General features: G+C 37.9%; 1 protein-coding gene across 4 annotated transcripts in view; it reads left to right on the forward strand.

Annotated features, from left to right (window-relative positions):
- Nucleotides 1-14304, forward strand: part of LOC107746079 (type II inositol 3,4-bisphosphate 4-phosphatase-like) — a 120950-nt gene that overhangs the window by 96462 nt on the left and 10184 nt on the right. For all 4 annotated transcript variants that reach the window (XM_016560148.1, XM_016560151.1, XM_016560150.1 and 1 more), the window contains 6 exons: nucleotides 1316-1454; nucleotides 6178-6368; nucleotides 6582-6705; nucleotides 11870-11996; nucleotides 12348-12488; nucleotides 12617-12714. In XM_016560148.1, the coding sequence (XP_016415634.1) occupies nucleotides 1316-1454; nucleotides 6178-6368; nucleotides 6582-6705; nucleotides 11870-11996; nucleotides 12348-12488; nucleotides 12617-12714 (820 nt within the window). The remainder of the gene's footprint in view (nucleotides 1-1315; nucleotides 1455-6177; nucleotides 6369-6581; nucleotides 6706-11869; nucleotides 11997-12347; nucleotides 12489-12616; nucleotides 12715-14304) is intronic.

Here is a 14304-nt window from a genome sequence, read left to right on the forward strand (position 1 = left end):
CTGGGAAACTAACCTGGTCTAAAGCAGGCTAACTGTCAGGCTAAGCTAAGCTCCTCTACTGACCAATAGGAACACAATGACATTACCACTGTCTCACATACTATTATTTGACTTTTTTTTTTTAATTTCTAGTTTTTTTTAGTTTCTAGCCATGCAGCCTTTCTCTCTGGTTTTATTACAGCTGTACCTTTTATAGTTTGCAGAACAGACAGCAGAACATTTGAACATTATTGCTCTTTAAAGCATTAAAATAACTAAATTAAAAGTTAAAATCACTGAATTAAAATGAAAATAAATAAAGAAAATGACTTCTAAACTGCTATAAGAAACACACATTAACTTAGTACTTAGTAGCTTAGTAATTAGTACTGAACTAGCTTACATTTGATTTACCCATTACAATAGTCCCTTTACAGTTACTGCTATCATAAAAATACACTTAAATGAAGGTTTAAAATTCTACAAAAGGCACATTTAATGTCTAACAACAACTATTTTAGCAAAATGTATATTTTACTCAGAATTATTGCGCTCCTATTCGATTGCACGCCGTCTGTTTAGTGCGCATGCGTGCAGCAGCGCTCGTTCACTCACGTAAGCCTCGCACACTCCTGACAGCAAAATGGATATATTTGCATGACTTTCTAACATTTACAGATGAAAAATATACCTGTGACATGTCAGTTATGCACTGAGGAAAACACGACGTCTCAAATGCATTAAACAGCACAGATATATTCGCTGTTTGCCATGGTGGATCGATTTGATCCATGATCGATATTAAGGGCTGCTTAAGAATAAGCGTGCACAAATTAGTGAGATTGTGTGAACTTAATTTGTCATTTATGGAACCGCTTTAGCCCCGATTGATTTGTTAGGTTATTTCAAGTCAGGTTTTGGACTTTAATCCCAGTTGTTTCTCGGGTCTCCGTGGTGTTGTGATTCGTCATATTCACGCGCAGCAGCGGTGATGAGAGAACGCACTTGACCATCAAATACATAGATCACAGATTATTGGTCACTTTCTAAATAATAAAAGTATACCGCATCCACTAGTAATTATATATAAATGAAATATATATATATATATAATATATATACATAAAACTTTTGCCCCTAAAATCTGTACATCCGTTCATCCGAGACGATGAATCAAATAAGATCAAATTGTTCCATGTTTGTGCAGAATACAAAAGTTACTCGCACACTCATTGCTGATCACAGCTGTGTCTGGTTAGCCCATAAACTCATATTTACATGTCAGGTTTCTGCGATGTGCGTGCTGGTCCTTTAACATTTGCTTTGACTCTTCTAGGACAGGGTCTGGGCCAGTGTGGCGAAGAGTTTGAACTGTGTCATCGCCCTGGTGGATAAACTACAGGAGCAAGACAACAACAACCTGGAATCAGCACCCAGCCACACGCTCGCTGACGTCATCACCTCACACAGTCCCGGTACGGCAAACTACAAAGATTAGAAATGCTCAAATGATCTATAAAAACTTAAGACTGCAGCTGCAACGAACCGTCCAATGCTTAAATGATAAAATAATACATCAAATATGCATCAAACAGCTGCTTGGATGATCAGTTAACTGCCTAAAGGTGATTTCATTTCCTTTTATGGTGAAGCATAAACGGTGGAAAAAAAGAAAAACTTATCATTTGTATCATTTCATTATCATGCTTTTGATTTAATTAATTATCACGTTGTTCTGGATTGATCATGAAAATGACTTTTTTTTTTTTGCTTCCCATTATGAGGATTTGAAATTACATTGGATTTATCATTTGAATTTTGGTTAACACTTTACAGTACTTGAAGCCTGTATATATAATGCATTATTAAAAATATTTTAATGTATTAAATATGCCTTGTAATGCACCTTACAGTGCATTGTTTGATCCCATTAATAATTGTAACCACAGTTATAATACATTTTAATACTTATATATTCATTGCTACACCTTAATAAAATAAAATGCATTAAAACATGACAAACAATCTGTTTCAGATGTAACACCAAATGTAATAATGCATTTTAATGTTGGTTAGAATTATTTATGGTTATGTATATATATTGTGTCAGCGTACATTATGAATACCTATATAATGCATTGTACATAAAGGTTTCAAGTTTTACTGAATTTTGTTATAAATAAAAAAAGTCTTAAGTAGAGAATAGTGCACAAAAATGTTCAGATATATCGTCATTTTGTTCCTCCTAATTTTAATAATAATATTCCACACGTGTCGCCAACTTTAGGCGTCCTAGAAAAGTTTCTAATTTTCCACTTCACTCGAGACGTACACACATACTGGTTGTGCGCTTTTTTTGCACGCTTTAATAACAACCCATGCCTTTTTTTTTTTCTTTTTTTTTCTCGAGCACATGTCAGACATGTCAGTTGAGAGATGAATATTAGCACCATCCATGAATCTTCTGTCAGACCAGAATAGTTAAAGGCAACTTCTGATACTCAGTGCTATTAAACTGAAAAACCTGCACAACCAATGACAAGCAGTAGAAGAGTGCAAAACCTCAATACAGATTTTAATACAGCCAATGCTGCCACCATGTGGACACCAACTACATGCTGAGGTTCATCTGGTTGCAATTCACTGTATAATGAATTTACTGAATGTCATTGATGCTTTTTTTTATGCTGAGCTCATATTATACTTCATTTCTGACAATTTTGTAAATTCATAATTTTGAATATCAAACTTAAACCATAAAAGTTGGAATTCTCAGCAAAAAGGTTAAGCCTTCATGTCATGTTAAAGCAATTGGTTATTGATTCTTTATTACGGATTTTGTAAATATTGTCCGCTTGCTAATATATTTTCACCGCAGCAGTTTCAAAGTTTTAATGTTGCAAAAGTACTGAATCATTTGTTAACAAGAATGCAAATGTGTGCTAATGCTAATGTTTTCTCACACAAGATTGCATCTTTGAAGAACTCAAAGTCATCAGTGTTTACATTTTCTGCAACAATGTCAGCATTACATGCAACATATTGTACAAAACGTTATTGTGTCTGTGCAAATACTTCACATAACACATGAAATCAGCTGTCATTCAAAGTCGTGATGAAATGATGTCAGACCGGTTTAGGTTGATGTCTCGTGTCATGCACATAAAAAAAATAAGGAATTTAATAAAGTTGGGAATTCCGATCATCGGTGTGAATACACCCTGGGTGGGAACCAAACTACTGAACGTGACTCTTTAAATGAATGTTTCCATGAAATTGGGTCATTGAAAAAAGCCACTCAATTCAAATGAGGATAATAGTGCCAAAAATCTGGTGACTAATGCAAAACACATTCAAACGCAGAGCTTGTTGCAAAACACGGAGGCACAATGAAAGGAGCAAGGCAGATTCAGTCCATAGATTAAAGATTAAAGTGCTTTTCTCATGCACTTTTGTCTAAAACGACAAATGATTTAATGGCAAGGATAACAAGCTAGTTCATGTGAAATTTCAGCAGGACAGCTGCATCTGACATTTAGAATTGATTTTTATGAGGAAAATGGCAGGTGCCTGAACAAGTTTATTAAATACTTTTACAGTGATTATTAAAATTATACATATAATGTAAAGTTATATAAATAGATAATGTATAAATTATATTTTCTGTGATTAGTGATGTGGTAAAAAATGTGAAAACCACAAAATATGTCAAAATATTACAAATAAATCATTAAATTGTTCGTTCAACTGGTTCGTTTAAACACTCAAACTAATTTAGGGATGAAGTGAATTATTGAATCATTTGTTCAACCAGTTTGTTTACAAACGTTGATTCATTCAGAAACAAATTAAGTGTCTGTCTTTATGAGAAAGTCTCTGAATTATTTGTTTGAGTAAGTCATTGAATCCTTCGTTCAACTGATTCATCCAAAAACTTTGATTCAGTTAGAAATTAAGCAAGTGACTGTCTTTATGAGTGAGTTGTTGTATCATTTTTTTTTTTTCAACCAATTTGTTTAAAAAATCTATTTTGGAATGAAGTGACTCATTGAATTTGTCATTCAAGCAATTCATTCAAAAGCACTGATTCAGTCAGGAGTGAAACAAAGGGCTGCTATTATGAGTGAAATCATTGTATCATTTGTTCAACTAATTTGTTCACAAATATTAATTAATTCAGCAGCAAATTAAGTGACTGTCTTTTAAAGGGGAAGTTGAATTGTTTGTTCAACCAGTTCATTCAACAACACTGATTCAGTCAGGAACAAAGCAAGTGACTGTCATTTAATTGTTTCTTCAAACAATTCATTCAAAAACGTTAATTAATTCAGGAGCAAAGCATGTGACTGTCTTTACAAATGAGTCAATGAATCATTTGTTTAGCAAATTTTTTCAAAAGCATTAATTAGTTCAAGAACAAAGCATGTAACTGTCTTGATTAGTATATCATTGAATCATTTGTTCAAGAGATCCGTTCAAAAACACTGATTCATTAATGAAACTCCACTACTGTGTATTGCTTGTGTATTACTTCATGTGTTTTGGAGCTATTTGGAGCTATTTTTGTTGATGGAGCAAAACCATTGTTGTTCTTATATATTCCAGACCGTGTTTGGACAAAGAAGCCAAGACTTAGTCATATCGGCTAATTCTCTAATTCTGTGTCCCGGCTCTCAGGACTTTGATAAGAGTTGTAGTTGTCTTAGTCTGTAGTTTAGAAAACAAACAGACTCGTGCAGGCCTCAAGAATTGAACACAGCTTATTCTAATGCTTGATCTGCTTTCTTGATCTTACCAGCGGGTGGGCTGCTTTATATAGGAGAGAGCTGTATCCTTTTTAATTCCTTTATACAGCACTCAAAAACAGACTCTGCCATTCTTATAATAGTAGATTATAGTAGAATAGTAGATTGAAACTTTATTAATTGAAGATTGTAAAATTTTTATAACTTCATTATTCCATTAAATCCTTTCCTTTACCTAGCAGGGTTAAACATAACGCTAAATGATATAATAATAAATAATATAATGCAACTAACCATGAGGTCATGCATGCATAAATAAACAGGCTTATTAACTTTCATCAAAAGGAAATGCAAATACTTATGTTTTTTTGTGTGTTTCATCTGTCACTTGGAGCAAGAGAGTCAGATTAGATAAAAGTCAACATAGACTGGTTGTGACATGCCATCATCCTCAAAAAACCTGAACATAACTGCACAAAGAATAAACAAATGACTGCTACATTAAATTCAGGTTTACTTACAGCAAGTGTAAACATGGCTTGTGCCGACTTCTGCTGAAGAAACCAGAACTGTTCATTTTCCATGTTTTGGTCTCATTTTGGTCAGTTTTGCATCATTTTGGTCTGATTTTAAAGCCTACGTCCAAATGGACCCTATTCACTTAATGCACATTCCTGCTCTGATTGTGAACGACTCATAATAATATTCATGCATATTGTTTTAAATATAAACACTTATATCAGTGACCTTTCATGTTAAAACTTGCTGTTTCTCTAGCCAATAGAGCGCTGCAGTGATGATTGTATTTTTGTAGGCTAATCCTGAAGTTAGCATCACCCTGGTTCCAATATCCAATAGGATTTATCCGTTTTGTTCCTCATGATAATCTTCACAAATTAACAAAAATTTTATAAATTCTATCGCCAGAACATCTAGGGCAGTTAGAGTTATATAATAATTTGTTGGTTTTTGTTTGTTATTTTGGCTCTGTCGGCTCCTGAAGCTAAATTTCCCAACTGCATTGTAAAATTATTATGCTCATTAAAATTTTACTCTAGTCAGGGCGTAACAGTTATGCTGGTTGAAAGTCTCTTCACATCCCGATAGCAATCAATCACTAAGTTAAGTGGTCTAAATGTATTTATATGTATTTGTATTGTCTGTGGAAGGCACGGGACTGTAAAATGTTAAATAAAACATGAAAATATCTTGACTTGTGTTCACCACAGACCTTATTTCAGACATTTAACCAAAAGCACATTGACGTCAGAAGGATGGAAGTGTTAATAAATCATCCCTGCTGCTCTCTATAGCTATTATGCGATCTCAAATATCCAGTTTCATTCTTTTATAAATACTGACCATCTGTGTACTTGTGGAAAACAGGTCTCTCAAATGGTTCGGAAAACTCATTACTGGAAAAGCGGCTCACATTTGTCCTGTTTTTCCTCAGATCCTCCCCTGACAGCTGCAGTTTGGCGGGATCAGCTCGGCGTCCTGATTCAGTCATTGAAGGAGTGTGTGGCAGAAGTGGCGGAGAGAGCCAGGCGCTCCGTGAGCTTTGTCCTGCTCCAGGAGGCGGTGTGCAGCACGGCACAGGGCCTGCAGCTGCAGCAGAGACGGGACGCTGTCTTCAGCCAGGCAGTGAGTGGCCAAACACTCCTCATTTCAGAGACACACGATCTGGCCTTGTGTTGAAAAAAGAGTTTTGTGTTCTAACTTTGATGGAAAACTAGACCACAGATTCCAAACTGTGTTTAAATCAAACACTCAGCATTGATGGAATTTGTCGAGAAGTTTGTTTATGTTTATGCTTCACATTTTATTGGTGAAGATATATATGTTGTGTATCCGCAGCTGGCTGCGCTGGCATGTGGATTTGTCATGCGATTATACGCAGGTTTGGAAGATAAGGGCTTTCTCAGACAGCTGCACGCCGTCGGGCTGGTGGCCCAGTTTGAGAGCCTGCTGAGTACTTACAGTGAGTATCCGCCATCAGATGTGCAATCACACCAAAATAACCTGCTAAATGCAACAAAAACAACTATTTTAAGATAAGAATGCACATATGACCACACATTTCATATGAATTGCCAAGTTTCTACATTGCTTGGCAAACATAAGCCTAATGTTAAAATAATGAACTGCACTGTAAAAAATTCTAGAATAAAAGTAATAAAAGCACTTCGAAGTTTTTAATAAAACAACGATTTTTGGAGTATGTTTATGTACTTAAAAATGTCACATGTGACTTGCCACTTCTTTCTAATTAATTGTAAAATTTACTGCAAATGGTTTCTACACCAAATTGTTTCAGTGTGTATATTACTTTTGGAAGATTTTTTTTAAGTCCATATTTTTGTTGGAAGTCCACTTGAAATCAAATTTGAAGTTTTTTAGCCTTTTGTATGAATATGCTAGCCTTAAAGGGGTCATATGATGCGATTTCATTTTTTCCTTTCTCTTTGGAGTGTTACAAGCTCTTGGTGCATAAAGAAGATCTGTAAAGTTGTAAAGACTAAAGTCTCAAATCCAAAGAGATATTCTTTATAAAAGTTAAGAGTTAGCCACACCTACCTAAAACGGCTCGTTCGAACACGCCCCCACATATCTACCACACTATGTGGGAAGATTTGCATAACACCGCCCAAATGTGCACGCAAAGAAAGAAGGCGTGGTTTCAGGAACAGCAGTACAAAATAATGTTCTTTTTAGCAGCATCATATGACCCCTTTAAGGTTATCGGTAAGCTGGTGTGCTCCAACAAAAAAAAGGCTAAATTGGCGTTTTTTCTCGGTGCCGAGAGTTGAAGAATGTTCATCTTTTGGTAAAACGCAGAGCTCATCACTGTCACTTTTTAGACAGCTAACCAATCACAGTGGAGGAGGGGCGGGGCTAATTCCACCCCGACCAACCACTACATCCTGCTTGTACAATAGCAACAGACGACAACAAGAACCACAACAACGGAGCAAAATCATTTAAAACAAGGGCCAGAGCAAGTACTTTATATTGTCAACATTATATTATTTTCTCTTACGCACAATGGCCACAATTATTGGTACCCTTAGAATTTCTTATGAGTAAAATATCTCTGAAGTATATTCCATTCATAATTACCATTTTTAGCACACCAGTGTGATTATGAACATGAAATTATCCAGCCATTCCTGTTTCACAGGAATATAAATATGAGGGAAAACAAAGGCCAAATTCCCTTAATCTTCCATCACAATGAGTAAAACCAAAGAATATAGTTCTGATGTGCAGCAAAAGATAATTGAGCTTCACAAATTAGATAGTGGCTTTAAGAAAAGAGCTAGAGCATTGAAAATTCCCATTTCTGCCTGGAAGAGGACGTGTGTCTAGACTGACCTAATGCACAGTGAGGAGGAGCGTTTGAGTAGCTAAAGGCTCTCCAAGGATCACAGCTGCAGAATAGCAAAGATTAGTTTAAAATGCCAAACAGCTCTGACATCACCACATGTTGTTCGGGAGGCTTTCACGAAAAAAATCAAGAAAAGAAAATGCTCTCATCCAAAAACAAACTACAGCATATTCATTTGGCAGACACTACTGGAAAAGTAAAAACAGGACTGGGTTCTATGGTCAGATTAAACAAACAAAAAAAAAAGAGCTTTTTAGCAGCAAACACTCAAGATAGGTTTGGTGCACACAGGAGTAAAAGAGTACCCCGTGTGTACAATGAAATATACTGCTGCATCTTTAATGTTGTTGGTGTATTTTTCTATCAAATAACAACAGATAAAAAAATTCAAAACTGACTGTCCATGCTAGAAATCTTATAATAGGCCAAACTTGGATCTTACAACAGGACAATGATCCAAAATCAAAACAGAAATGGGTCACTGAGCACAAAAGGAATATTCTGCCATGGCCATTCCAGTCCCCTGAGCTGAGCCCTGTAGAAGATGAGTGAGGTGAACTGAAGAGGAGCAGCTGGGAATCTGAAGGATCTGGAAAGATTGTGGATGAAGGAATGGTCTCTGATCTCCTATCAGATGTTCTCTAAACTCATCAGACATTATAGGTGAAGACTCAGAGCTGTTCTCTTTGGCAAAAGGATGATGCAAAAAGTATTGAATAAAAGGGTTCCATTAATTGTGGCCAACGTGTATTAGAGAAAAACATTTATTTCATAATGAGATTTTCAATTCTTATTCTTCAATGAAAGGTTAGATTTTTGTACATTTTTTTAAATAAAAGATGGATAGGATTAACAATGCAGATTTATTTCCACAGCCTTTTTTGATCATAGCTTACCAAGGGTGCCAATAATTCTGACCACGACTGTAAGCATTCAAAACTTAGTCTCTCACTTCCACTGATGTGGATCAGCGATTTTGATGACATCACCCTGCACTTCAGCTTCTCATCAGATTTCCTGTCCAATCAAATGCTCTCTAGAATCTGAAGCGCCCCGCCTCCTACACTATAAATAGAGGCTGAAGCTCCGGCTGAAATTGGTCACTTGTTCACAGAATTACTGTTTTCTATATGGTGAAGGTGCACTGTATAGGGGATAGGGAACCGTTCAGACAGTGTAAATCTGCTTTCCATTGGGGTGAAATAAGTCTAGTTTCATTTTGTAAAGTTTTAAATTTCGTCAACACATTGAACGCTGCACATTTCAAGGCACTTCAGTGGACCTTTAAAAATAAATATATCCTGTTTATTGCAATTTGGTGTCTTTCATCATAGGAATGTAATATATACTTATAAGTCATTAAAAATATTTTTAATGTATTTATTTTTTTAATTTATCAGTATCTCATATTTATCTATTTATTTATAATATATATTTTATATTTAAGACATTTCAGTTTTTATTCTTTAAATACTTGATTTAATAACACTATTAAATGTTTATCTTTAGCAAATATCAAAATGAATATTAATTTTTCATACTTTACATTATAATGTGACAATGCCTGAATTCAACTGAGGTGTTTAAAATTGATTTTGTTGTTATTTATTTATTTTTTTTAAGTATAAAATATAGAACTTTAATATAACCATATATTGGTTATCATTCTTAACATTAAGGTAATTATCAGCCAGAATTGTAATATCATTGCATCGCTATTTTATTATATTGCTGTTAGAACTGTTTTATAAAAACAATAAGTCACTCAAGACTGTGTGTTATTAATTTACTACTGTTTTGACACTCGGTATTTGTGGTAAAATGACTGTAATTGAGCCTTGAGTGGCTTATTGCTTTATTTTGCTCTTTAGTTCTCTGTGTAGGATTGCTGTGTTCTTACGGCTGTTTCCCGCAGCAACCAAACTTTGAAATAAAGAGACTTCCAGCTGAACACGTGCCTTAGATTGCAGATTACAGTCAAGTGCTTGAACATGCATCTTATCGCGATAAGGATTTTGACCTTAGCTCACCGTTCTTGCAGTGTGAAGAGCTGGAGGCTGTTATTTTAGTTTGATGAAGTGTGTTTGAATGACTCATGAATGACTGCGATTGTTTGCTTCGCTCAGTTAAAGCTTATCCATTGAGGCAATGCCAGTGGAGAGATTACTGTGTACCCATATAACTCTAATGTTTAAAGAATTACGTTGTTTATGATATACCACATGTGCCTTATATGATAGTGAAGTACAGCATGTTCCAGGAGCAACATTCCTGGTTAAAGAGGATTTGTTGGTAGTTATGGATGTTGAATGTTGGAGTTAGACGGTGTTATTGTAGTATCATAGTTTTATACTTTTTGAATTGGTTTTTATCTTTATATTTTCTATTTTCATTAAAATTTTTGTTAAATTTTAGTCATTTTGTTTAGTCCTTTTCATTAGTTTTTTTATATGCTTATGTAGTTTTTTATTCATTTTTATTTCAGTTATAATTATTTTATTTCAAGTTAAAATGAAAAATTCTAAAAATATTTTACTTTTTTTTTTTGTTTTAGTTTCAGTTAACCATAAAAACCTTGAAGTTAGAGACAACATTCTTATAAACCAGTTATTTTTGTGTGAGCTTAATTGGTTGAGCATGGCATTATCAAATGTTATAGTCACGTGTTCTTTCCCAGTGTTATTTCCCAGGGTCCACATATCACATAGAAATCTGTAATGCTTTCTTTTACTTTAGGGACAAAATTTAGCCCTTATAAATTTGTGAAACCTGACAAAACCTCCCTATGGCCACATCCTCAATGGTAAAAGTGATTCACAAATAAAATGAATCCCTCTTTTCCGAATCGTTGAACTGTCAATGTAGCAATCTCCATTCGGTACTAAAAAGAATTGATACAGTATATAAGGGCATTGGACAAAATAATATGAACATATGAGATTATAAGACAACTTTTGAATTTCTCCAGTTGAATGTCATCTATCAGAACATCTGCCGGTTGATTCAGAGATGTTGAAGGAGAAAATCTGCCTGATTGAGCTGACAGAAGTTCATCTTGGTGTTCCATCTGTCCATGTTTTATGATCACGATTCATGATGTCACCACCTTTTTTTTCATTTTAGCAATAGTGTCTGTGATTAAAGTTTTAGCAGTTTTTCATTGATGGTGGCTTTGTGATCGGAAACGGTCTTCAGTGTGAACTTTGAGGTTTGCCATCACTTTCCTGCAGTAGTTCTGTGTTGTTTGGACAAAATCAATGGTTGCCATCATTCACTTTCGGTTTTCACCTGCTATTATTCTTCACTGATGAAGTCTTGCCATGCTTAGTGTGTGCAGTCATTATCGTTGAAGGCTGTTTTGAAACACCAAACATCTGGGCTCTTAAGTTTACAAACGCTCATGCGAAACAGGCTCCCAGGATTTGTCCTTTTTGGAAGTCACTCATTTCACCCACAACGTGTACACTGCTGAGCACAACTTATACTACACTGATATACAACCTAGAGAATATAGACAACATAAAGATAATGCAATGATCTTTTTCACAAATGATATTACAACTAAACTAATCCAGCCTCTGTACAACTGTATACAATATATGTATTTATGCATTTATACATTTGCGTGCTTGTATTGCATGCCAACTTAAGTTTTAGAACAGAACGGCATCTTTAACTTTAATCAGAAGAGGTCTATTGTATTTCCTCATGTAGATAGCTTGTATATGCTGTAGTAACACATATGTTTGTCACATAGGTGAAGAAATAGGGATGCTGGAGGACATGGAGGTGGGGATCAGTGACCTGCACAGAGTGACCTTCAGGATCACAGAGGCGGCGTCTGAGGAAGCAGTCAGCCTGCAGCCCACCGTCAGCGGTAGACGGTGAGAGAGACCACACACACACACAAAACCATAAGTAAACTGGATGTTTGCATGTATCTGCCAGTGTGCATTCATATACAGGGTTCCAAACTAGAAAATTGTAAAGAATTGACGGTTGAACATCTGACTCATAGTACTTTTCGTTCATGTGTCTTTCTATCTCTCACATCACTTACTGTCAATTCTTTACTGTCCTATATAATACATATAATATAAGACAAATAATTTCAACTCTAAATTGAGTTGGAAAAAAGGAAAAAAGACTTGCAAGGAAGCTGTGGGAACCTGTACATTTAGCAACTGCATGCTGGTATTGACAGAGTTTGGAAATGTAACCTGTTTTTGTCCCAGAGACCGTTACACTGTCGAGGTGCCTCTCCCACATCATGCCTTCCAAGCGCTCCCGGATGAGCTGCGTGAGGGCAAGCCTCTGCGTGTGCTCCCCGTGCTCTTCAACGTGGGCATAAATGAGCAACAAACCATCGCTGAGAGGTACAAGCACTGACTGATTGAAATGAAACATAATCCCTACAAGCGTAAATGCTCAGTGAAGCACACAAATGGAAAGCATGTCTGAGCTGAAATGTGATTCCTGTGCTCTCTGTGTGTCTCCCTCTCAGATTTGGTGACATATCTTTACAGGAGAGAATAAACCAGAAGAACTTTGAGATTCTAGAAGGTTACTATAAATCCTTAACCAACACGGTGCCATCTGAATGTAAGTTCAACTTTCAAGAAACCAAGCTTCATATATTGCATTTAGTCATTCATCAGTTCCCTTTCAGTCGGTCACTCTCGACATCACGTCAGATGACCGACGAATTGGGATCTCGCTTAGAGAGACCAATCCACTTCGAGTGTAAACTAAACGAGCCAATGCACATTGGCATGTGAATCAGTGGTGGTGATTTCCCGTGTCGAGTGGGTTGCACACATCAGGCTGCACTACCCCCTGTTTGTGTTGCAGGCGGCCATCTCCCCTGTGCACTTCAGCACGCTAAAAGAGCTTTTTCCCTAAAAGAGCGTTCACGGGTGCGTCTTTTTAAAGACGGTGTTGTGTCTGGCAAACTCGACGTTACGTCTCTGTAAAGACGATGTGGGTCTTGCTATAGACACCGTATCACCCGGGCATATCTGGATGCGGTCGTTACCTGGCGCTGGGTGATGGTCACGATCGCTGCCTCACGTTCCCTGGGCATTTAGCACGCTGAGGTGGCGTTTGTGGATGAGTCATGTTCTCATTGCGGGAAGATGATCATCTCGGAGTTGCAGGCCAAGCTCCGTTACCTCAAAGGGACGGAGCTCCGTTGCCTCTGCCTCGATCTAGTTCTCGTCATGGCGGCTCAGCGTTCTCGCTGCCATTCTTCCCAGAGGTGCATGAGGGGCTCACCAGGTTGTGTATGGCACCTTTTTCTGCCGGAAATTAACCTGCTAACTCCTCCTCCCTCACCACTCTCGACGGTGGTGCAGCTAGGGGGTATATGGGGGTCCCCCCAGTGGAGCGGTCGGTTGCGATGCAGTTGTGTCCTAATACCGCCTCCACCCGGCAGGGTGAACCTTGCCTCCCCTCCCGGGTCTGTAGGTAGTCGTCTGGTCTGTCTGGCGATGCTTATACGGCCTGTGGAGAAGCTGCCTCCGCCTTACACCCTACGGCGTTACTGCAGGTTCTTCAGGCTAAAGCACAGAGGGACCTGCACGAGGGTGGTTACAATCCGGAAGTTCTAAAAGAGCTCCGAACCGCAACTGATCTCGCGCTCCGAGCGACGAAGGTCACCACGAGTTCTCTGGGTCGGGCAATGTCCACACTTGTGGTTCAGGAGCGTCACCTCTAGTTGTGTCTGGTCGACATGAGGGACGCAGACAAAGTTTGGTTCCTCAAGGTCCCTGTGTCCCAGACCGGCCTTTTCGGTGACACTGTCGAGAACATGGCCCAGCAGTTCTCGGCTGCACAGGAGCAGACTGAGGCGATCCGACGTTCTGCCTCCACCCGGCCGCAGCGCCCCAGCCTGCTCATTGCCGAGGGTGGCCCCCTGCGTCCACCCCCGCTCCCGTGCCGCATCCGCAGCAGCCTCAATCAAGCAAGCAGCACTGTGGAGCTGGGCGTATGCAGGCTGCCCCACTCGTCCAGGCCCCCATCAACCTGGCGGTGAGTAGCAAGATGCCTCAGGATGGGCGACCCAGATAGAGAGGGAACTGCTCTTTGGGGGATGGTGAATGCACCTTTCCCGGAGGAGGGCCGGGTGGAGAATCTGGTTTTCTTTGTCTCTGGGTCCCAAGAGGGCATGGAGAGTCGCGGACGGACCAACAC

This window comes from Sinocyclocheilus rhinocerous, unplaced genomic scaffold (genome assembly GCF_001515625.1).
Source record: "Sinocyclocheilus rhinocerous isolate Xijiao unplaced genomic scaffold, SAMN03320098_v1.1 scaffold107, whole genome shotgun sequence".
In the NCBI taxonomy this organism is placed as follows: domain Eukaryota; kingdom Metazoa; phylum Chordata; class Actinopteri; order Cypriniformes; family Cyprinidae; genus Sinocyclocheilus; species Sinocyclocheilus rhinocerous.